General features: G+C 37.8%; 1 protein-coding gene across 1 annotated transcript in view; it reads left to right on the top strand.

Moving 5' to 3' along the window:
* The window catches only part of POLN (DNA polymerase nu), a 108,339-nt gene that overhangs the window by 5,220 nt on the left and 79,618 nt on the right, over nucleotides 1-23,501 (top strand). Inside the window, exons 3-12 of the mRNA XM_064448981.1 lie at nucleotides 3,098-3,586; nucleotides 4,081-4,271; nucleotides 5,882-5,994; nucleotides 9,009-9,166; nucleotides 17,013-17,081; nucleotides 18,570-18,630; nucleotides 18,815-18,879; nucleotides 19,699-19,782; nucleotides 20,221-20,310; nucleotides 23,393-23,449. Coding sequence (XP_064305051.1) covers nucleotides 3,098-3,586; nucleotides 4,081-4,271; nucleotides 5,882-5,994; nucleotides 9,009-9,166; nucleotides 17,013-17,081; nucleotides 18,570-18,630; nucleotides 18,815-18,879; nucleotides 19,699-19,782; nucleotides 20,221-20,310; nucleotides 23,393-23,449 — 1,377 coding nt within the window. The remainder of the gene's footprint in view (nucleotides 1-3,097; nucleotides 3,587-4,080; nucleotides 4,272-5,881; nucleotides 5,995-9,008; nucleotides 9,167-17,012; nucleotides 17,082-18,569; nucleotides 18,631-18,814; nucleotides 18,880-19,698; nucleotides 19,783-20,220; nucleotides 20,311-23,392; nucleotides 23,450-23,501) is intronic.

Genomic DNA, 23,501 nt, shown 5'->3' with positions numbered 1-23,501 from the left:
TTGATGTTTACTTACCTATGAGAGTCCTGGCCCCACTTCTGTTATCCTTTTTACAAGAAGTTAGTCTTTTGTGACAGATTGATCATAAATGAGGTTGCCACTTTTAGAGTTACCAGGGTTTAAAAATATTCTCACTCCTCTGTCACTGAACAGTCACTAGCACATAATCATAAAGTGAGCTGATTCATATGAAAAATTACTTTGTATTAGGAAGTTTAATTTTTGGTTTAATCACCTCTCTGAATTTGGTTTGATGTGCATGTGAGTGAGTGTCAGTACAAGAATGGGAATGGATGACTCTGGCAGCCCCAACTCAGGCTGTGATTGTAAGATCCATTGAGCTCATTGATGTGTTGCAGATACTGCAAGTGTACTGTCCCAGCTGCAAATTTCACAGCCTTCCTTACTGACTCTGGTGCATGTTTTGCACTTCAGCAAGAGCATTCAGGTTGCCTAAGATGCAGAAAACTGGTTTCCTCTGTGGGGTGGGATAGTTTCCTCCAAATTAAATTGGCTTGCAGACAGGTGTGCAGCTGTGGGTGCACATGGATAGTAGTGGATCCCCTTTTTGTGAGATGAGGTGCTGATTTTGACTCACTGCATCTAATGAAATTTTCCTTCATCCACATAAATTATGAAACTGCATCCTGGGAGTGTTTTTTCTCTACCTCCAGCCATGTCATTATTTCTAGTAGAAGATTAGTTCTTCCTGGAAGCTGCTGCTGCTTCTTTCTGTGGTTAATTGTCGTTCCAGATGTATTATTCTGACTTGATAATGAAATTGCTTTGTTTTTCTTGTTGAACCTTTAAAAGAGAATTGCTTGTTCCTGATTCTATAATTACTTGAGTGTCCTAATTCAGATTGTACTGTGTTAAACACTAAAAACTATTTGCAGTTAGACTGGAGAATACACTTGAAAGAATTAGTTGTCTTTCTATGGCACTTAAATATTTGGTCCTTCTGTGACATTATTTTTCCACTTATGGTAACTTTTTGTAGTGTTCGCTTTTTGATTAGCATTGCCTAAGTCCAATTAATTTGTCTTTGTTCAGAACAACCACTATTCATTTTGGTAGTGCCAAAGCTTAATTAGCTCCCTTCTTCAGTTTACTTAGAACCTGTTGATTGTACTTTTGCTGTGGAGTTGACCCTGTGAAGTACGATCTCAAGAAGCCTAAGCCTTTTTAATCTTTTGACTCCATAGTTCTGAGGTTTGGGAATACGGGAACTGGGATGAAGAATATTGCAAAACCAGAAAATAAATAGTCTGTCATTCTGGCTTGCTCAATCGATACAGATTGAATAGAGATGGACAATATCCTTTGATCAGTGAAAACTGTTGTCCAGGGGAATGGATGGGAACCCTGCACAGCAGTAACTTGTGGTTCTTTTGAAGTGAGAAGGCCTTTGTTTTTGGAATGGTATTGACAGCAGAGGTACTGAAGCAGGCTGGCTGTGCTAGAAGAGTGGAAAATAGAGTAATTATGAGAAGCTTCAGTTACTTTTCAGTGGAGTGGGTGAATATTATGCTTATGTGTGATGCCGAGACTAAAAATTAGGAGACAACTGCTTTGTGGAACCGTTAAAGAACTCAGAAGAGAAATTATTTTTATTCAATTCTGTGTGAGATCAGGTTCAAAATGTTCCTGCTGAAAGATGCTCTCACAGGGGCTACAATCTTTCAGAAGCATTAAAAGATAGAGAAGTCGCTACAGGAATGCTTAATTTCAAAAACAAATTACATAAAAAAGAAGGAGCTTTTAAAAGAATATATATGGAATTTCCCCTCCAAAACCAAAACATTTGTAGGCAGTACAGGGGTTTATTCAAAACAGAATATTGGAGACTTAATATGAATACTAAAATCTGTCCAGGAAAAAGAAGTATAGCTAAGCGATAGTATGGAGGAGACTACTAAAAAATGTCATCATGCAAGAAGCTGAACTTAGCAGAATTCGTATTCTTTTATAATTGCCTTTTTGGGGTAAGTTAAATGTAAATATACAGTAGTATAGTCCAAATAAACCTTGAGAAACAGCTTACCAATGCATCACTAATAATAAATCATTTTTTCAAATGCCTCAGGAGTCAAAAGCTTGCTAGTTCCTGTGAGACCTGTTGATGATCAAGGCGTAAGAGGAGTATTGAGGAAAGATACAACTGTGTATCTGTAAATAGTTGAACACACGTTTACCTTGGGGAATCTTGGAAAGGTTGCCATTCCAGAGTCCTTGTTTATGAAACCAGGCTAGAGGATCCATCTCAGCTGAAGAGGTTGTAGAAGAAACTAGCAAAATAAACAATAAGAAAATACTAGGGCCAGTAGCATACCAAGGAAATTTCTGAAGGAAATAAAGGATGAAGTAGTAGAATCATAACATTACCATGCAACTTCTTGCTTAATGCTATTTAATAGCATGCTGCTGTGAAGAGATTCAGAGACTATCTGGAGTAGGAAAGCTGTTATGGGCATAGTGGATTAAACAGAATAGAATATAACTTATTCATACATCTGATTATACTTCTTCAGTGCGACTTCCACATACATATTTTTGTTACATCTTACAATCTTGGAAGTTGTTTGAAGAAATCGGTGGCAATCGATGACATTGTTTCAGTGTACTTGAATTTCCAAAGCAGTCATGGTCCCTTGCCACAAGTTTAATATACTAAGCTGTCATGAAAAAAAGCTCTAGTTATTGAAGCTAAAGATGGAAATGAATGGTGCCTTCTCTCTTCATACAAAGATTGCTAATAACCTAGTTGCTATGGAAGATAGGCTGCTGGACTAGATGCGTCTTAGAGTTGTTAATTTGCCATTTTTAGTGTTGGACTAATATTAGAGTTAAAAAACCAGTGGTGGTTTTGGATGCAAACAATATAAATCAACAAAATAATCTTTACTGATAAATCCTTGAATGTTGTTCTATGTAGCGTGGTTCCCCTAAACTGACTCTTTGTTTTGTGAGTATCAATATTTTTTTCATAGAATATCACTTCCTTCAAAGCTTATCTAAATTAACTTGTTCATGTTTATTTTTATTGCTCCTAATAAGTTGAATAATCGGTTCACTAAAAAATTTCCAATTTTTCCAGGAGATTCACGATTCCACAATTGCCTTACTAAAACCATCTGCTAGCCCTGAAAAATGTACTGCTGATCAGATAGTCAGGACAGTACATACTGATGAAATGCTTTGCTGTCAAGATACCAAAATAGTGAGCTGTTACCAGGATTTAGACTTGCCAACATGGGGATATAGAGAAAGAAATCTTTTAGTAAAAGCAAAAAATATGAAGGGTGGTGAAAAGAATGTAGCTACTCCCCTTAAAAGAAAGCAAGATGTGCCTACATGTTGTTCAGAGAAAACAAGAAGATTACCTGTAAAGACCTACACCTCCTCACATGAAAGAGGATACAACTGTACTTCTGGACAAACAGAGTCTTCTGAAAATTGTCCTTGTGATATCAGGAGTTTGGGATGTGAAGAGAAAAGAGAATTGCTTGCAACTATAGAACAGGCAGTGGCTTTTGTAACTACTATGATTTTTCAAGATGGTTCTTCACAGCTCAACTCAGAGCAGGTTAGTGAATGATGTGTTTTGTTTAGACTCACAGAATCACAGAATGGCAGCTTTGTAGAACCATTTGAACTGTGCATGACTCTGAAACACAAAACCATGTTTGTTGGGAGCCTAGAATCTGGACCAGGTCTTGTGTATTACTGCTTACCAAAATATAAATGTAAAATGAGGTAAACCTTAATACTTCTAACTGCATTTTATTTTTAGTTACCAAGTAAAACTTAAAAAAATGAAATTGCTTGGACTAATCAGGCATTTGTGTACTTCAAAAGTGGGGCTGTTAGAATTCGAATATTTTTCCTGCTTTTTACTCTGTAATTGTGCATTTACGTTTCAAGGCTGAAACACTTGCATGGTCCTTTACTGAGTCAATGGTGTATGCAATAACTCTAGTGTACATAACAGGTTTCATATTGTAAACTATTTGGGAAATTTTCTTTATAGGATTACACATAGTCTGTCAGAGGAAACGCTATTGTAATTATACTTAACAGGTCTTAACCTCATCAGTAAAAGGAGTTGTTGTGTTAGTGAAGAATCAGGCTGATCACCCTTGCCCTCCCAGTTACTCCTCAACGGACTGTACTTGGAATGCTGCTAATGAAAAAGATAAATTAATTTATTTAAAAACTGAATGGTCATCTCTGTGGGAACAAGAACAACAGTCTCACAAGAAATTTGCTTGGTGAGAGTATGTGAGAAAAAATACTGGGTTTTGTTATATGCTTTTAGCAACAGGGATTTGGTTACATGGCACAGGCTTTATCTCTTTACATGTAAAGCTCACTGAATTTCATATTAGCTGTATTAGTTCTGTGTTGAGCCTGGGCTAATATAAACCAAATAATAATAGGCTATTCCTTTGGGCTAAACATATTACTAACTGCAGCCCTGCAGAACTAGGTTGGGATCCTGGTAGGAGCAGTTTACATTCACCTAGAAATCCTATATGAACAGCTTACAGCTTATATGGCACCAAAAAATATGATTCATCTGGGTTTATCTTTCTTGCATATTATCTTCCATTTCCTGGGCTATGTTATCTAGTATGTTATGATGAACATTATTATGGTAAACAACCTTTTTGAGCTCTGCTAATATTTTAAAATTTTTGAGCACAATAGGCTCTTTCAATGGCTTATGACATCCCAAATGAAGTTTTCCTAATATTCAGTAATAATGTTACATCAAAATTACAAGATAATTTTTAAATGCTTAATAGTTGGACTAAATATAAAAAATTCTGTTTATGTTTTAAACTTCCAGTTAGTATAACCAAAGTAAATTTTTATTCCTTACTATTAACTTTGAAATAGGGAGAAATGAGAACTGAATCTGATTCTTAGATGCAATAGTTGTATGTTAACACTTCATTAGAATATTTTGGCTTTCAGTAATAACTGCTTTATCGTAAACTGCTAATTTTGGTTATTAAATTACAAAGCATTCGTTTTGAAGATGTTGGACTTGGTTGTCAGTTGCATCTCCGCCACTGCTCCACTGTGACTTGAAACAAATCACTTCTCTTACCTGTACTTCTCCAGCTGTAATACTGGAGTTATATGTCAACTAGTTTAATAACTCATTGTTAGTTTGAATATAGGTTGTTCTGAATTGAGAATAACATCAATAAAGCACATCCATATGAACAGTAAAAACTCAATAATAAACAAGTTTAATAAGTTTATTAGCTATTATTTTTCTGTATTGCCCAAAATAGAGCTTAGAAAAAAGACACAAATAATTAGTAAAATCTATATACTAATATATATAAATTGGTAAAAGCTATTTAAAATAGCATGGATGTGAGAACTAGAAACATTTTCAAAAGGAATGGAAAAATGACAAAGATGAAGGATTCTAGATTTAAATAGCATATTAACAGTAGGTAATTATGGCAATTTAGATTGTCTAGTAACTTTTAGATCATTATTTTACAATAGTGCATTAAGTCAGGAGCCTCTTGATCTTATTTGGGTATATTAAAGTATGGGATGCCAGTTGCTGTTTCAGATTAAGATGGCATTTAATTTTGAGTGTCAAATAAGGATTTGTTTTCTTTGTGAATGCATGATAAGGCGTATCTGCTAGGATGTGTAATTTATTGTAGAAAGAAGCTTCAGGTATTATTGAATTGAGAATTTAATATTCAAATATAGTATTGTGTTCTTACAGGAATAAAGAAATGTCTTGTGTTAACTGTTTAGTATTAGGTGCTAATTAAATGTATAAAGTAAATAGATTCACTAAATCTAGTAGCAGTATAGTGTTTGTTAATGAACTATTTCTGTGCAGGCAAGTGTTGTTTCAAATGCTACGTTGCAAAGTTCCGATTATTTGCTTCAATGCAAAAGATTTCCTGAGGACTCTACTTCAGGTTTATGGTAATGAAATTAGCTGGAAACAAGGTAACTATCTGATCTAATCTATGATCTAATCCTATAATCTCTGTGCTTTTGATGTTTCTCTTAAAATCACTGGGTGTAGAAGTAACTGGTGGTTAAGTAATATATTGGAAAACAGAGTTTTAATACCATGGGAAAGAACACTGTTCTTGGGGAAGGTTGTGACCAGAGTCTTGGCATGTCAAGCTGATGTATTTATTCTCAGAGTAGGAATCAAATCATTGAATAATTTAAGGATAGCTTCCAGTGGAAACAAAAGCTCTCAACACAGTCCTGAGTGTAGCTGGAAGGATCAGACTGCTTCATCTTTCATGTTCCCTAGAAAAACTTTCTCTGCTCAAGAGGAAAGGCTAAAATTCCAGTGGTGCTCATAGTTGTCAGAATTAGGAAGCACTTGAATGGGTCCTTGTTTTTTTGGTAGGAACAAATAAGACTCTCTTGTATGGATTTAAAAAGAACGACAAGCAGAAGATATAAGATGCAAGTATAATTTTTTTTTTTCTTGGTTCTGTATACGGGATAACTGCTGAGTAAATTACAGAAATGTGTGACCGTGCAGGAAGGACTCCCTCTATGGAGAGCCTTCAGCTTGTGTTCAGCATATGAAAAATTTGTCAGTAAATCACAGTAAACTGATGATGATTTGAAGTCTGGTGTGAAGATCTACACAAATGACACATAGCCCTGGGAATGAGGGGAAGAAACGTTATGACGGTACTGGCACTGGTGACAGTTTTATAACCTGTACACATAGGAAATGCTAGATCTAGGTTACATCCTGTCTCATTGATGGGATTTGAATCTGAAGTTTCTAGTATCCAAAAGAATTCTTGTCTAGGTTTTTTAAACTTTGGAAGTTGATGTTTCCTCACCCATTATTTCTGCTATGGTAAGAAAACCCCCAAAAAACCCTACAAATCCCCTGCCTTTAAGGTTAAAAAATCCCATCGTTGTAAAACAAGTAAATGCTGACATTTCTGTGTCTCATATTGACTGCAATCGCTTGAATGATTGCATTAATTCTCAAACTAGTGTACTAACCAGTGGAATGTGTACAGATACGTTAGCCCTGACCAACAAAATACGGCATGCTTTGCTGTTGGAATTCACTAATGTTTTGAAGTAGAAGAAAGACAGGATTTGAGTACTGTTTCACAATCTTGAGAAAAGTGTGCTTTTATCAGCACAGGCTCTTCTCTTTATCCCAGCTTGACCCTGGTTTTGCTTCACTTCTTTCAGCTTTGTTCTGTCTCAGTTCCATAAGTGCCTCCTCCTTACCTTGAAGGTGTCATCCTTTTTCCAGGACTGAATCAGTGGCTATAACTCATTACTGCTGCCCTCACCTTTGGTGAAAATTTTAGTTGGGAAGGAAGGGATGGATGGTTGAGGGGTTTGATTCTTTATCCTTTTTTAGCTAGAGACTGTCTGCTGCTCATTGTGAATAGAGATATGAGAAAAGAATCTTTGAGGTACCTCAGAGAATACTTGGTAACAGGATTCTCTTCTTTCATGTATCCCTGGTAAGATGTTATTAGAAAAATCAGTGCTCATTTCATGCAGTCTTCATGTGAGATGCTGGACATTCACAAGCTCACTAGGCAGAGCCTTCCTGCAGCCTCTGGGCAGTTTGCAGCAGCCATCAGTTGCTGAGTGTTACTGCCCATCACTGAGCCTGAGTTGCTTAGTCTGCCTCTTCACAGTGCATCATTTATGTTTATGGCAAATCTGTCTGTTGCAGTTGTCAGTTTCATTTAATTCCTGTAGGGATTGCCTCTTACTGAAAAAGCAGTGGAAATACCATGGACACATCCAAAATTTGGGTTTGGAGTGTGTGCAGAGCTTGACATACTTTCTTAAGCTGCATAATTCCAAGGCTAAGACTGTCCTTCCGATCACAAAAAGACTCTCTTAGTAGTACTACCAGGAGGGTATCCTTGAGGCAATTTCTGAGGCTGTTCCTCAGCATCTGTTAGCTTTTGATGTGAATAGCTGTTTGGATTCAAAGGATAGTGAGCTACATAAAATCCTGATGTGAGACCATGCAGATGAAGTATTGTTCAGTTATCTGGTCACTCCAGCAGAGCTCACGCTGCTTCAGGGGCAAGATGTCTCTTTCCCTAACATCTGATGAGCAGCCATATGAAGTTCTTTTCAGCAATGGTTACACCAGTGGAGGTTAACAAGCCTGGTTCTCTAAGGACATTAAATTTTGCTTCCAGGTAACTGAGTCTGTAAGGTTGCGTAGCGTGGAGTTCTCTGTAAATGTACCTGTGGGTTGTCCATTGAACTTGGGGGTTACTGAAGAGGATACTTAGATCTATCTTTCAATATATCACAAAGCATTTTAGTTACTAGTTTCTCCTCTTGTTTGAAGTACTACAGTATATATGTTGAGATTGTAGTTCAAAGGGAAATTAAACAGCACTAAGCTTGCTCTGTCCTATGTATCTATGTGAACATGAGAGAAAGTGCAGTGTAAGCACATATTCTATAGGACAAAAGGTTCTGATTTTCAGGAACAATGCATTGTGCAACCATATGTGAATTCATATATACATTAGAGATCTCAGAAGTCTGAGATATTTAGGGTCTCCCCTGACCCCACCCCCCCAGCAATTTTGTGGCTATCAGTCAATTTAACAGCAACAACAGAATTGCAGCAGAGGGAGATGCTCAAAATAAAAACTTCAATTTGAAATTTTTCAGTGATGAGAGAGGCTTTTACAGTCAGTCTTAAGCACCCAAGGTTTACTCATAGTTTAAAACTTGAAAAAAAACACCAGAACCAAACCCACAAAAAACCCTCTTCAAAAATACTCAATATTGAACTTAATCCTATGTAGTCATGATATTGACTGTTTGTTATGGCTGTGAATTCAATGTTTAACATTTTTGTGGTGTAAATGCTTGCATATTTATATGTGTCTACAGGAAAGATGGGCAAAACTTTAGAGGTATTTCTCCATGTGGGAGGTAATTTAAATATTTTGATTGTTGGAAATACCTTATTTTTGTAGTTGCTGATAGCGTCGTCTTAGATCCAAGGATTGCAGCATGGCTGACAAACCCCAGCGACACAGTTCCCTCTTTTGAGTGTTTAGTACAGAAGTATTTTGAAAAGTATTTTACTATGGGAACAGTAAATACAGATACAGGCGCTCTAAGAAATACATCAGTAAGTAGTTTGTTTTAAATTGTTTGTGGTTGGGGTAAAAGGGGAAGGAAATGATTGAAGAATTGCTTTTGCTTACAAAATATTGCAAAAAAAGACAGAAAATGCTTTTCTGATGGAAGAAAATTATTATATTAATACTACTTGTTGGAAATCTAATTTTAAAGAAAGGGGAGAAGGGAAGGGATCGTATTCTCCAGGAACAGCTGTAGAATTCTGCTTCAAAACCATAAAGTTCAGTAACAATATTAATTGATGTACAATCTGAACTTTTTTCTTTCTACCTACCTCCAAGCTGATATCCAGCTTTCCTTTCCAAAATGTCTAATGCTTTGCTCTCTAATTGCTGTGAACTTGTAGCCTATATTTACTTAATTTTGCTGAATTTCACATCTGTTAGACCACATCGTAGGCTGAGCAACAGTAGGGAGTCAAATGTGAACCTTCAAGCATGTGTATGAAAAATCTGAATTTCTATTCTCAATAAGAGAGAATACGTGATGAACTTTTTGAGAAGTTATTCCAAGGTCTATAGAAATGTCTTATTGTCTGTTGAAACTTATTTACTGAGTGTTATAAAATTTTCGTATTTGTATTTTGGGCCACAGCGATCTACTCTGGACACATAAGCCTTCAGAGGTTGTTTGAATGATGAAAATAGATGCGCAGCAACCTAATGATGTGGTTTTGAAACCTTTTGCTTTTCAGAGGCTTTGCTTGTTCAGATGCAAGTATTGTAACATGGTTGTAGGGCTTCTAGGATGCAAAATCATGAATGTGAAGTGGGCTTAGAGCATGGACAGAGATCAGCTGTATCAGCACATACCCATCAGTGTAGACAATTCTGAGAAAACCAGAGCCAGTTTACTTAAAACACTAGCTGTAAACTGCAGTTGTTCAGAACCTACTTCATGAATTAAGCTATTAGTGTAGGGAATGAACAGGCAAATGTGCAGAAGCTATAAACTTGTTGGTTATTTCTATATGTGATGTCCCCTCCTGTGAGTCAGCATCTGTAATCTTATCTCTTTCCTTAATTTGACTCAGTCTTTTGTTCTTCATATGTCACATCTGTTCTTAATTATCATTTCTCAACTTTGTCATCCTGATTCCCAGTTCCAAGTTAAATATTGAAGTCTTATTTCCTTCCTGTCCTACTTCAGGTCTAGTTTGTTTCCTTGCCCCAGCCATCTCCAGTCCCTTTATGCTTCCTTTTTTACCCAAGTCCCAGATAATGTCTCCTTCTAACATCCTGTGATTATTCCTCTCCCCCATTCCTTACGCAATTAACTTGTTCCCTGGACTCTTCCACTTTCTTTTTGGCTTCTCAGTTCTTCCTGTGAACTCCTAGCTCTTTGACAGATTTCTCTTCAGCCTTCTTGCTCTGGCTTTACTGGTAGGTTCCTAACAGCTGTCTGTACTCCCAGAGGGATCCATACCAGGTGATATGTCATGTCTTGTGCCGCCCCACTACTTCAGTTAAGCTCCCTCTGTATTGTGCTAGTCTTGCCCACCCCACATAGTACTTGGAATGACTGCTATGTTAGTCTGTAGTGTGCTACTCACCCACACACCTCTAGCACAGAATATGTGTACTTGCTACTGGTCTGTATATTTGATGCGGTGCCAAAGGCTCCGTAAAAGGGGTCATGGTCCATATACCTTGAAACCTTTGCCTCTTGTCACTTATGCATTTGCTGATGAGGAATCTTGGTGTCAGTTGAAGCCTGTCACTGGCCGTACTTCCACCTCCAGAATGGGACTGAGTAAGCTTTCTGTTGCTGAAAGCATAGTCTTTCACAGACAGCTTGCTTGTTCTGGAACCAGCGGGTATGGGCAACCTTTCTTGGAGACAGGTTGATGCCTTTTCACTGGAGTATGGGCCTGCTTAAATGAATCTGTCTGGGGCAGGGAGAAGTCCTCACTGATAGGACTAGACTGTTGTGAAACAAGGATGACCACCAGTGGATCTAGATATTTCAGTTTTGAAGAGAGCCCTCTGCATCCTACCTTCAGGGCCTAACATTAGTCAGTCTTGCAGTGTTCAAGTGTGCCATAGGCCAAGGGGAAGCCTGTACGGTAGGTGTCCATATTGTCTACTCGCAAATGACCAACACAAACAATGCGGAGGTTGTATAGACTAATAGCTGCTGAGCAGATGGGGAACCTGCATGGGCTGTCAGTGGAATTCATTACCCCATTTTAACTCTCTCCTGCTGCTGGGGCTTTGCTGGGACACGCTTCCCACATCAGCTTGTGCAGAATCTGTTTAGTTTTATGTGCTGTCATCCTGAGTCATACGGTCATTTCAAGATGAAAACAATGGTCCAGGCTTAAGCATGTTCTGAATGGCTGAAACACTAGTGCCCGTTTATTTTATGGTATGTGGTAGGAAAACATGTCTGCAGCAAAGGTTACCCCAAAAATCAGGTAATTCTGGTTTTAGCATGAAACGTAACTTCTTGTAACTAATAGGTGTCTCATATGCTTCTGTTGTGCCCAGAACTTCTCTTTTCTTAAAATTAATTGGACCAATGTGGTAAAGTTCCTGTGATGGTTATTACCCAGCTGTGTATCAGAATACATGCCTCTGTAGCAATAATGTGCTATAATTTGTCCTAATATAAACTAATTTTCAGTCAGATCTGGTTCTATTGTGTTTGTGCAGCAACAAGTAATTTGGATTCCTTCTTCATTCTGTTTGGATGAAATAGTGGATGAAACATTGCTCTTGTCAGTCTGCATCTGTTGTAATGCTTTAGTTCCAGACTTCTGTTTTTCTTCGAATAATGGGGCTGTTTTACAAACAGTCGTCCAAAATTGTGAGTTTGTACAAGGCAGATTTTTATGCATTGTTTGGAGGATGGACTATGTTTACCTGGTGATTTACAGCTGACTCTGCACTGTGAGGGCACAGGATCAAATGTTTAGATGTACTGGTCTCAGACCATGCCTACCCTCACTCCCTAGAAACACAACCAGGAGGTTCTGAGAGTCATTCTGAAGACAGGAGGAGATAATGGCGTCTAGCTCAGGGAGCAATTCCTGCAGAAGACCCTGTTCAGATGGAAAAAGGTATCTAGAGATATCTGCTCACAAACTCAGAAGGGTCCTTACCTCCCTGAAGAGAGAGAAAGATCCTCCCCTATCCATTAATTTTGATGTGGAGATATTTTTTTCTATTTTAGAAAAATCCTTGATTTGGAGATCTGGTTAGACTATATAGCCCCTCCTTTAGGAAGGATTTTGAAGATTTCCCAACCACTTTGATTATCCTTACCTGCTTTTGCTTGAAAAGATCTGCTCTTCTGGCTGGACAGATTAAAAGTCCTGGAGCACCACAGTATTCTGACATCGGACCTGTTATTAATAAAATATTCTTGGAAACAGTTTCAGTGGCAATCTTTCTGGTCCAGTCCATAATTCAGAGCTTAATAGCATCCAGTTTAGTAGAGTGATATCACATCTAGTTACATTACATATACTCTTCCAGATGATAAAATCTTGATTTTGTTCTTTACAAAATATTGGATGTTTCATTCAAAGAGAAGCACTGTCTTCATTTTCTGTGCAATCTTAGCGGAAAATGTAAATCTGAAAACAAGTACAAATGTCCTTTTCTTCTCATCACAGAAGGACCAAAGGAAAGATTCTGAATATATCACATAAAAACAATGAAACTTTGCCCATGAAATGGGCAGCAAAGTCGGATTTGGTAGTTTAATTTCTGAGAGCTTACTCTAGTAAGGAAAACACTTCCTAGCTCAGATTGAGTGGAGAAAGCAGAATTTATTTACTTTGGAGTAGATTTTTTTTCCCAGCTGTGGGTATTTCATGAGAGTGGTAAGGTAAGAAACCTGTAGAATAGCTGCAGGTCTGTAGAGGAGAGAGAGACTTCTGCAGCACATAACGTGAGAACCCCTCTTAGTGTTCCATCAGCTCCAGGATAGGAATGTAATTAATAAAGTAAGCATAGAATAATTAGCATTCCTTTAAAATACACATAGGGTGAACGATAAACCTGAAGACAAGATTGCTTACAAGATGTCCAAGGAACCCTCACAGTCCTTTTTCAACCGAGAAGCTTTCCATGTGATTTCATGGTCACTTGGTTTCCTGCCAATGTGTTCTTTTTTCCTTTTTTAACTATTTTACTATTCTTGAATGAAGGATGTAATTCACTTGAAGCAGGTTTTAAATTTATTTTCAACCTGCCTATGTGTATTAATTTAGTAGAAATGATCTTGGGAATATCCTGTTCACCAAGAATCTAGCCAAATCTTGGTCAGTCTTCAGCAATGCGGCTACTGAGGAAGAAACAGTGAGTGTAACCAGATAATATTCTAAAGTGATTAAGAATCTATTGGTGTCAAAACTGATTTCTGCTCTGAGTCCTCCATGTGATGTACATTACACTCATGTTGTCAAATATAAAATGTTAAGGTTAGGCATCCTGCAGTTCTACTTGCTATTGATTTTGGTTTGGGTTTTGGATTTTGTTTTAGGGTTTGATTTTTTTTTTTTTCAAACTACCATGGACAGGAATCTGCAATCAGTACTGCACTGTGTCTGGGACAATTATCTTGCATTTTGGGTTTCTGTACTTGCTCAAAATTCCATAGTTTTATGGGGTTTAATGCAGGTTTTGCCTGTCAGATTTCTCTTGTCAGTCTTTCCTTCAGGGATTTGTTTTCTTCTTTTTTCCTTCCCATTTATTAGATAAGACCAGAACTATACTAGAATCTTTCTTAGAAGTCCTAATTACCCTTATTAAAATAATGCCTCATGTCAAATGAATTTCACATCTACCTTTTTGGATAGTCAGATGCTGAGCTCATGGTAGAGATCTCTAGGATCTCACTAAATTGAGTGAGCATAGATAGAAAGTAATGCATGTGGAGTAGTTTCAATTTACAGAGATCTTGGAATCATTGTTGCCAGTTTTATGTTGTTTCAATGTGTAGCAGCAGCCAAAAGCTGACAAAATATAGTCACTATAAGGAAAGGTATTGAGAACAAGAAAAAGGATGTGGGTTTTTTTCCAAAGAAAACCTTGATGCACCCACATCTTGAAGACTCTGCAGTTTTGGTCCCAGCACCCTGTCCAGACGACTCTTGAAGATGTCCAAGGTGGCTGAGTCAACCCCTTCCCTGGGGAGATTATTCCAATGGGTGACTGTCCTCAATGTGAAAAACTTTCCTCTGGTGTCCAATCGGAATCTCCTCAAGAGCAACTTGTGTCCATTCCCTCTTGTCCTCTCCATGTGACTCCATGTAAAAAGGGAGTCTCCATCTTCTTTATAGCTACCTCTTAAGTACTGGTACATGGTGATGAGATCCCCTCTGAGCCTCCTTTTCTCAAGGCTGAACAAACCCAGTTTTCCCAGCCTATCCTCGTATGGCAGCTTCCCAGTCCTCTGATCTCCTTGGTGGCCCTTCTTTGGGCCCCTTCCAGCCTGTCCACATCCTTTTTGTACAGCGGAGACCAGAACTGTACACAGTACTCCAGGTGTGGCCTGACAAGCGCTGAGTAGAGCGGGATGACGACTTCTTTATCACTGCTGGCGATGCCCTTTTTGATTCAACCCAGCATCCCGTTGGCCTTCTTGGCCCCAGCAGCACAGTGTTTGATCATGTTGAGCTTTCTGTCCACCAGGATCCCCAGGTCCCTTTCCACAGAGCTGCTCTCCAGCCAGGTGGATCGCAGTCTGTGCTGCACTCCTGGATTATGTTTTCCCAGATGCATGACCTTACACTTCTCCTTGTTGAACTTCGTAAGGTTCTTGCTGGCCCACTCTTCCAGCCTGTCCAGATCTCCCTGCAGAGCAGCTCTCCTTTCTGGAGTGTCTACTTCCCCACTCAACTTGGTGTCATCAGCAAACTTCATCAGGCTACACTTGATGCCGTTACCCAGATCACATATAAAGATATTGAATAACATTGGACCCAATATCGATCCCTGGGGGACCCCACTGGTGACAGGTTGCCACTTGGAAAAGGAACTATTTACCACCACCCTCTGGGTGCGGCCTGTCAGCCAGTTCCCCACCCACTGCACAGTCCACTTGTCTAGGCTGTAATGCATCAATTTCTTAAGGAGGAGACTGTGGGGGACTGTATCAAAGGCCTTGGGGAAGTCCAGGTAGACAATGTCCACCGCCTGCCCCATGTCAACCAGGCAAGTCACTTTGTCACAGAGGCCACCAGGTTTGTCAAGCATGATCTGCCTTTAGTGAAGCCATAAAAGATCAGAGGATGGAACATCTTCTTTACAAGGAAGGTGTGAAAGATTTGTAGTTATTTAAGGTGGAAATGGAAAGACTGAAGGGCCCTATACTGGCAGCTTTCTGCATTATTATAAAGGCAGTGGATAAAGTGAATGCAGTGGTACTATTAGCAAATCCTGCAGTACTGTAACTGTGAGTCATTCGATGAAACTAGGAGGAGATGGGGTTAAAAACTGATCCATTTATTTTTATGTGGTTAGCAATGTAGTCTGCAATCTAGAGATAAACTAGAAAATGTTAAATGTATTTTTTTAAGCAGTCAAAACCTGGATTGTCCCCTAGAGGTGGTAGTCTAACTTTGTGAAGAAATTTTGTAATCTGCAGATTAAGCAGGTTCCATTAAACCAATGGTTGTACACCAAGTCTACATGAAAATAATTGATAATTGATAAATTGTTCTCTTTATAAAAACTGTTACATTCTCCTCCTTCAACTTATTCTTCTAAACCTTTTTCTGTAGGTCATGTTTTATAAACTTAATATTATTTTTGTTTCTCTTCTTTAGCCTGTCTGACATTTCTTAATGTCTGTCTGAAAGTATTGGGGCCAAGTTGCCCCAATACTTAAGCTATATCCGCAGAAGTATTTATCAACACAGAGTAAATGCCTCTTTTAATACAAATAACCCTTAGTTTAATTTCAGTGTTTTATATAAAAACTAAGAACTATCATAACATGCCTTACTTAATTCCATGTAACCTATTTTCCTGCCTCCAACACAGACCAGTATGTGATTCTTGTGGAAGAGTACAGGGACAGAGAAGCATGTAACTTTAGTCCTCTGGAATGCTGTCCCAGGTTCTGTGGTTTGTGGCCCAGGAATTTTATGGGACAGTGCTAGGTTTTTTTGCACTTAATGGCTTGGGTATAAATTTATTCTATTTTGCTTGTTCAGCCATCATCAAAGATACAGGCTGCAGGGAAGAAAATGTCTGCAGCATTTTTCACATTTCCGTCTTTCCTCACAGGAATTCAGTAATGAAAAACAGCACTTTAATACACAAAATGTAAAAAAAAAATATAGCCTGGCAAATAAAAGTAATAAGTTGACATTAAGTTTCTTTTTAGTGACCATGTTTTTTGAGCTAACAATACTATTCTCAGTGTCTGAATGCATTTCAAAATGGTCTTCTAGCCAGCTGGATGAGGTGGCATGACTCTGTGCAGGATACCTCAGGAACAGAAGGGAAGGAAGTGAATAGTTCAGGCACAGAAGAGTGGCAGTACTGATAGGAGAAAGAAAATTGCAAGGAATTTTTCCTCATTTTACGAGTAGTAATAGAATTCTGACTGACTTCAGTGTCAAAGGCAGTGTAGTGGTACTATTTCTCCATGCTCAATCTGTGCAAAATGTAAATAAAGGAAGAGGTAAAGTCTTGAATATTCATTACCTGTACTGCTCTGCTCATGAATTGTTGGTCAGAAGTCTAAGAACATTACTAAAATGTTAAATATAACAGGAGACATACAAGAAAATATATAGTTTAATCTCTTTTAAAGTAGATAGTATTCTAAGTATTTTAATGTTAGCATTAAAACTTTCTAAAATTTTTTCATATCAGTATCAAAACTTAGGTGTGAACTTGGAGAAGCTTTATAATGTAATGATGGACCTTGCTCGTGCCTTGCAGGTAAGATATGAAAAGTAGTTGCTCAGGTATAACTTCAGAGGTATTATGATGAATTCAAGAGACTTATTGGTGTGCTGCTTGTTCAGATCGGAATCTCTACTTGAGTTAAATAGAAGGCTTCAATCTTTACTGGTTTACAGTGCTGATCAAATTTAAAATAAAGTTGCCCATCAAATTTGCCATTTTTTCCAGAAGGAGGAAACAGTTAGTCTTAAGGTTAATCTTTAGAAGGAACTTTTCTGTGGCAACAGTTAACTAAATATTTAAATGAAGATTCTAAGAACAGGAAATGTTCAGAATATTGTGACTTTTGGTATTTTAAAGCTATCTGAACCAGTCTAAAAAGTGTTAACAGAGTTAAAACAGAGTGTAGCTGGGTTTTTTTCGATGTATTTGTTGGGTACAAGAATTCTCAGCATATCTTTTGCTCTAGGTTGTATTAGCCAAACACTGCTCAAATATTGGAACAGCCTTCCCAGAGAGGTGGACGATGCCCTGAGCCTGTCAGTGTTTGAGGCATTTGGACAATGCCTTTAATAATATGTTTTAACTTTTGGCTAGCCCTGAAGTGGTCAGGCAGTTGGACAAGATAGTCATCATAGGTCTCTTCCAAGTGAACCACTTTATTCTATTTTAGCCCTTATTGCACTTCACAATGTCTCTCAAGAAGCGTTTTAGTCTTAGTGGGGTTTTGTGTGTGTGTTTGTTTTCTCACTGTAATCCTATACCTGGAAAAGTGTCAGAATTTAGGGATATGCTCAGGTTCTCGTGGAATCCTAAAATCCTCAAATCCTAGGGGTTTTCCTTGAAATTGATGGTAGCAAGTGTAGGGCTTTAGACCATTAGCTGATGGAGTGTATTAATCTGGATATCTTTAAGTGGCCCAGCAGTATGATGAAACGATCTGTGAAGGAAGGCAACAGGGAAACACCAAAGGCACAGAAACACTGAGAGCCAGGTTACAGGAGGAGTTTTTAGACAAGTGTTGCTGTCCGATTGCTTGAGTGGTTAGAGAAAAAACCAGACTTCCTGTTCTTTGTAACTCAGTTGGGTACATAACCCTATAATTTTTTTATTTTCTTCCTAATGAAAACAAATTTATGAAATCTGAATGGTTGCTTAATTGTTCAAGTGAATAAAGAAAAAAGGGATAACTGTATGTCTTATTATAATGGAGCTTGCTCTAAAACTAAACTGTTTAGAAAAATGAAGTGTGTATATTATTACTATTCCTGTACAAAAATATTATTATTACAAAATGTATTACTATTCCCCACCAAATTAAGTGATAAAGGACTACATTATTTAGATACTATAATTCACACTAAGTAGTATTTCATTACACCAACAGCGTTGTCATATAAAAAGGGATTATATGGAAAGTGAAATACTGCTTACTGGAAGATAGATCCACAGTATGCTACTACTATATGTTTTAAGATTAAATTTGGCTGGTACTGAAGAATTTATTTTTATCTTGCTTTACAGGTTCAAGGTTTGTGGAAACTATATTGCACACTAGAACTTCCACTTGTCAAAATTCTGGCAGGTATGGAAGTTCAGTTCAAAATATGAATCTTCCCTGTATTCACACAGCTGCTGACTATGCTCCAGTAGAACGTTATACCTCAGAGTGCCAAACACGGTCTTAGCATCATAAGAGCTGTGTGTTTTAGTTTGTTTTACAGTTTAAGAAGCATGTTCATGTTCTCAGTATATAATTGTATTTACAGTGATGGAAACACACCAAATACATGTGAACAAACAAGAACTGAAAAAAACATCAGAAATTCTGGGGGTAAATTTTATCTTTATTTTTTCTTTTGGAAATTGTATAGCATCATCTTTCTGCTTTTTTTGAGCATAACTGCTTAAAAAGAGGAGGAATCTTTGTTTTGTCGTGTTTTACATGACAGTTTGGGGTTTCTAGTATTTTTATTATTATAAACATAAGTAATGATATTTACATTTTAGGATACTTTCATGTTTGTTTAGGCAAGCAAAAAAGACATTTGCTTCATTAGCAATCTTACCCAGAATTGAAATTGCTTTGCAAAATGCACAGGTCCTTTTGGATTCTATGTTGTAAAGTAAAAATTGTAGCAATGCTTTCTGAACCTACAGTTATCAGTAACCATCTTCCTGAGAAGTGATATTTCTATCTCTCTTTGTAAATAAAATGCTTTTTACAACATAAGTGTTCTGATAGTTCTGAGTTTGCCATTTCCTCATTGATGAAAACAGCTACAATAGAATCGTATTTTGTAGCATGAAATCTGACTAGATAATCATAGTGGTCTGACAGGCTATTAATTTACCGGAATAATTTACATGGTTCTGTTTCTTACAGCTCTCCATAGTGTTCAGTAACCTAAATTATTTTCCCACAAATTTTTGTGCTTTTTACTACAGTAAATCCCCTTCCCAGATCACAAAGAAATATAGATTGAAGAGTACATAAGCAATCTACTAATCCAAATGTTGATAGGCAGCAATGATTGCACATTATCAAGTAGCCTATTTTTAAAAAGTCCAATATACCTGTTAACCTAGGAAATAGCAGATATTGAAGAAAATAATAATGTAAACAGAATAATTCTGATGTACTAATTTATAGTTGCGTCTCAAAGAGCTTGAACAGGAAGCTTATCAAGTTGCTGGAGAACAATTCCTTTTGACCAGCAGTAGTCAACTCAGAGAGGTAATATTTATGCTACTATTATTATGTAAGTTGTAAGTTCTGTAAATTGCTATTGACACAGAAAAACTATAAAGCATTTAAAATTGTCCTTAGAACTTCAGCATTATTTTTCTTTTATATTAACTATCTTATTTTCTGATTTTTATGGAGGACATATCAGTTTTTCATAAATCATAAATATTGGATAATCTGTATTTGAAAGTATTTGCATAAATTATGTGTTTGATTTTAGTAAGTACACTACTTGATCAATAGCTCAAAATCTTGATCAAAAGATTTGATCTTTTCAATTTTGTGTTAGTTCTCTTTGGTACAGTGTGCTCTGTTTTCCTTGAAATCTGTTTTCTAGAGTTAAGTTCAGACACCAAATAATTTTCCATTCTGTTTCAGCACTTGAAACACTGAAGCATTTATCTTATGTGTTTTTTCCTACTGTAGGTACTATTTGAAAAGTTAAAACTGCATGCACTGTGTGAGAAAGTTCACAGAACTGAAATACAACAACTTGTGTCCACCTCAGAAGTTGTGGTGAGATGGGGAGGGGTTTTAAAACCATCTGCATGATTTAGCAAAACTTCTAAGTTATATTCCAGTATTGTATTAATCACATTTCATTTATTTCTGCAGGAAATGAAAGTTTCATTCCATGATGGGATAAAACAAACTAGCTACTGAAGCAAAACTTTAGCAATAAACTAGAGTTAAAAACATTAATATATATTATAATAGAAATATATACTTATGTGTATATATAAATATAATAGATAACCTTTAATATATATTATTAGTATATAAATAACAACGAGCATGCATGTATGACCATCTTCCTCAAAGGAGAGAGACTTTCTCACCAGTCAGATTTTGGTTCCTCAGTATGACTGGCTGACTGGGTGAAAGAGACCACTGGCAAAAGAAAAGAACATTAACATAAATTCTGCTGGTGAAGGAAATAGCAACCCAGACTTTCTCTTTGCTATGAGGAGATCTGGGCTAAAACCATGTTGTCGTCTTTTTAAGGATGCTTAACTCATTCATTCATGCTAGGAAAGAGGTCTGTGGGAAATTATTTGATACCTGTGGTTTGAAATTGGACTTGTCACTTCCTTTGTATGGTCCAATGTTTTACTTGTGTGCATGAATTTTCCTCAGGCTTTTTTTTTTCCTCCTCTGTGGAGATGCTTGTCTTTAAGAGCGGTTACAATTGGAGTCAGATCTGCAGAATCTTGATGGAATCATAGAATCTTGTTCTCTTCGAACAATAATGACCAAACAGTTCAGATACTCTGATACACGTGTACAAGAGGACGCATGTATCTTCAGGTTCGGTGCAATAAATATTGTGCATATGAAGCATCTCCAGTTCTTCCTTCAGTTAGTGTTGGAGCAGATAATTTTCAGCAATGCAGATGTTCATATCTGATCCCACACAAGTGCAGAAACCTGACAAATACAGTAGTCTAAAAATTATGAAGTCAAGACCAGACTGCAGACTTTTTGCTAACTTGAGGAAAATGTGGATGCCCCTTCCTTTTCATAGAATCATAGAATCATTTAGGTTGGAGAAGACCTTTAGGATCATTGAGTCCAACTGTAAACCTAGCACTGCCGAGTCCACCACTAGACCATGCCCCTAAGCACCACATCTGTGTGTCTTTTAAATACCTCCAGGGATGGTGACTCAACCACTTCCCTGGGCAGCCTGTTCCAATGCTTGACCACCCTTTTGGGGAAGAAACTGTTCCTAATATCCAATCTAAACCTCCCCTGGCACAACTTGTGGTCATCTCTTCTTGTCCTATCTCTTGTGACTGGGGAGAAAAGACTGACACCCCCTTCTCTACAACCTCCTTTCAGGTAGTTGTAGGGGAGACCTTATCACTCCCCGAGCCTCCTTTTCTCCACACTAAACCAGTTCCCTCAGCCCCTCCCTCAGAAGACCTGCTCTCCAGACCCTTCACCAGCTTTGTTGCCCTTCTCTGGACACGCTCCAGCACCTCAATGTCCTTCTTGTAGTGAGGGGCCCAAAACTGAACACAGTACTCGAGGTGCGGCCTCACCAGTGCCAAGTACAGAGACACGATCACTTCCCTGCTCCTGCTGGCCACACTATTGCTGATACAAGCTGAGATGCTGTTGGCCTTCTTGGTTACCTGGGCACACCGCTGGCTCATGTTCAGCCGGCTGCCAACCAACACCCCCAGGTCCTCCTCCTCTGGGCAGCTCTCCAGCCACTCCTCTTCAAGCCTGTAGTGTTGCGTGGGGTTGTTGTGACTGAAGTGCAGGACCTGGCTCTGAGCCATGTTGAGCCTCACGCAGCCTGTTCAGACCCCTCTGCAGAGCCTTCCTACGCTCAAGCACATCAGCACTCCCACCCAACTTGGTATCATCTACAAACTTACTGAGGGTGCAATTGATCTCCTCATCCACATCATTAATAGATCATTTTGTTAAGATAATAGTAATGGAATTCCTTCTGAGAAGAAGCCTCTGTGCACCTGTTTCTGATTTATTGCTACAATTGTATTGCTCTAGTTTACATCAGAGTGAAATCAACTCATTGCTGAGAACGGACACCTCTGGGGAAGGTAGAAATGTAGTATTTGCTTCTCATGTGTGAAAAGGGGAACTTCAACTTTTGGGCCAAGTGTCTGAAATACCAGATATGATCTTTGAGGTAATGTCAACACTCTAACCATAAAAACCATTTGCTACTCAAGAAGGAGGAGGTTTCATAGATCAAATATGTAATCTTGGAGAGTGGCAGAAAGCCTTGGGAGAGATCAATGAAATAGAATGCATGTCATCTTTTTTTGGGAACCTAAAATCTGTTGCAGAAGTCAAAGCAATGCTTCTATCTAGTCCAGAACTTTCATTTCAACAACTGCTGAGACTTGTTTTTTAGAGAAAAGTAGGCTGAAACCTTCCAGTAGATAAATACTGGATAATTAACATGTTGTCTGTCCTCATAGCAAGAAAAAACCTTATGCTTTCAAATCTCCATTCTGGTATAGTTGGATCTATTTTTCACCCTGAACTGTTGTAGTTCCAGATATTTCTGTGGTATTTATAAATATTCAATATCTATTTTAATACTTTCATTCTTTTTCTTAACGAAATTTTATGGCCATTTACAGTCAATGTAATCAGAATATGCTTTATTTTATTACTTCTGGATTTGAGAATTTCCATTTTTCTTGAAGGTCTCCTGGAACTTTTAATAGGGGAGGAACAGGAGAAATTCTCCTGTTGGATTTTGCGTGTGTGTGCATAAATATGTATGTGTGTCAATATGTATTGTTTTGTATGCTTTTATCATATTCTCTCTTGCATTGATGCTGTCTAGCACAAAAAATAAAAAAAGGGGCATGTAGCCAGTGTTTTCAAAGTTGTTGTGGAAAAGTTTTTATGTCTACATGTCTTTTTGCCTCTGTCGGGGACAGGAAGGGAAATAAAATGGGATGGGGTAATCTCCAGTGTCCCTGCTGAAGGCAGGAAACAGTGAAGTCTTCCTTGGGCCTAGGGTGAGATTGCTTGAAGGATGTTATTCTTTTGCCAGTATTTTGGCCATTCAGCTTTGACAGAAAAGTATTTAATATTCTTTATTTTGCAGCTAAATAAGTTGCAAGATCTCCATCCTTTGCCTAAGATAATTTTAGAATACCGTCAGGTGAGCTGATTTTTTTCACATAATGTAGTTGCACTGCAGCAAAATTAGCAAG

The sequence above is a fragment of the Phalacrocorax carbo genome, chromosome 4 (assembly GCF_963921805.1).
Source record: "Phalacrocorax carbo chromosome 4, bPhaCar2.1, whole genome shotgun sequence".
In the NCBI taxonomy this organism is placed as follows: Eukaryota; Metazoa; Chordata; class Aves; order Suliformes; family Phalacrocoracidae; genus Phalacrocorax; species Phalacrocorax carbo.
This window is presented reverse-complemented; position numbering and strand designations above follow the sequence as displayed.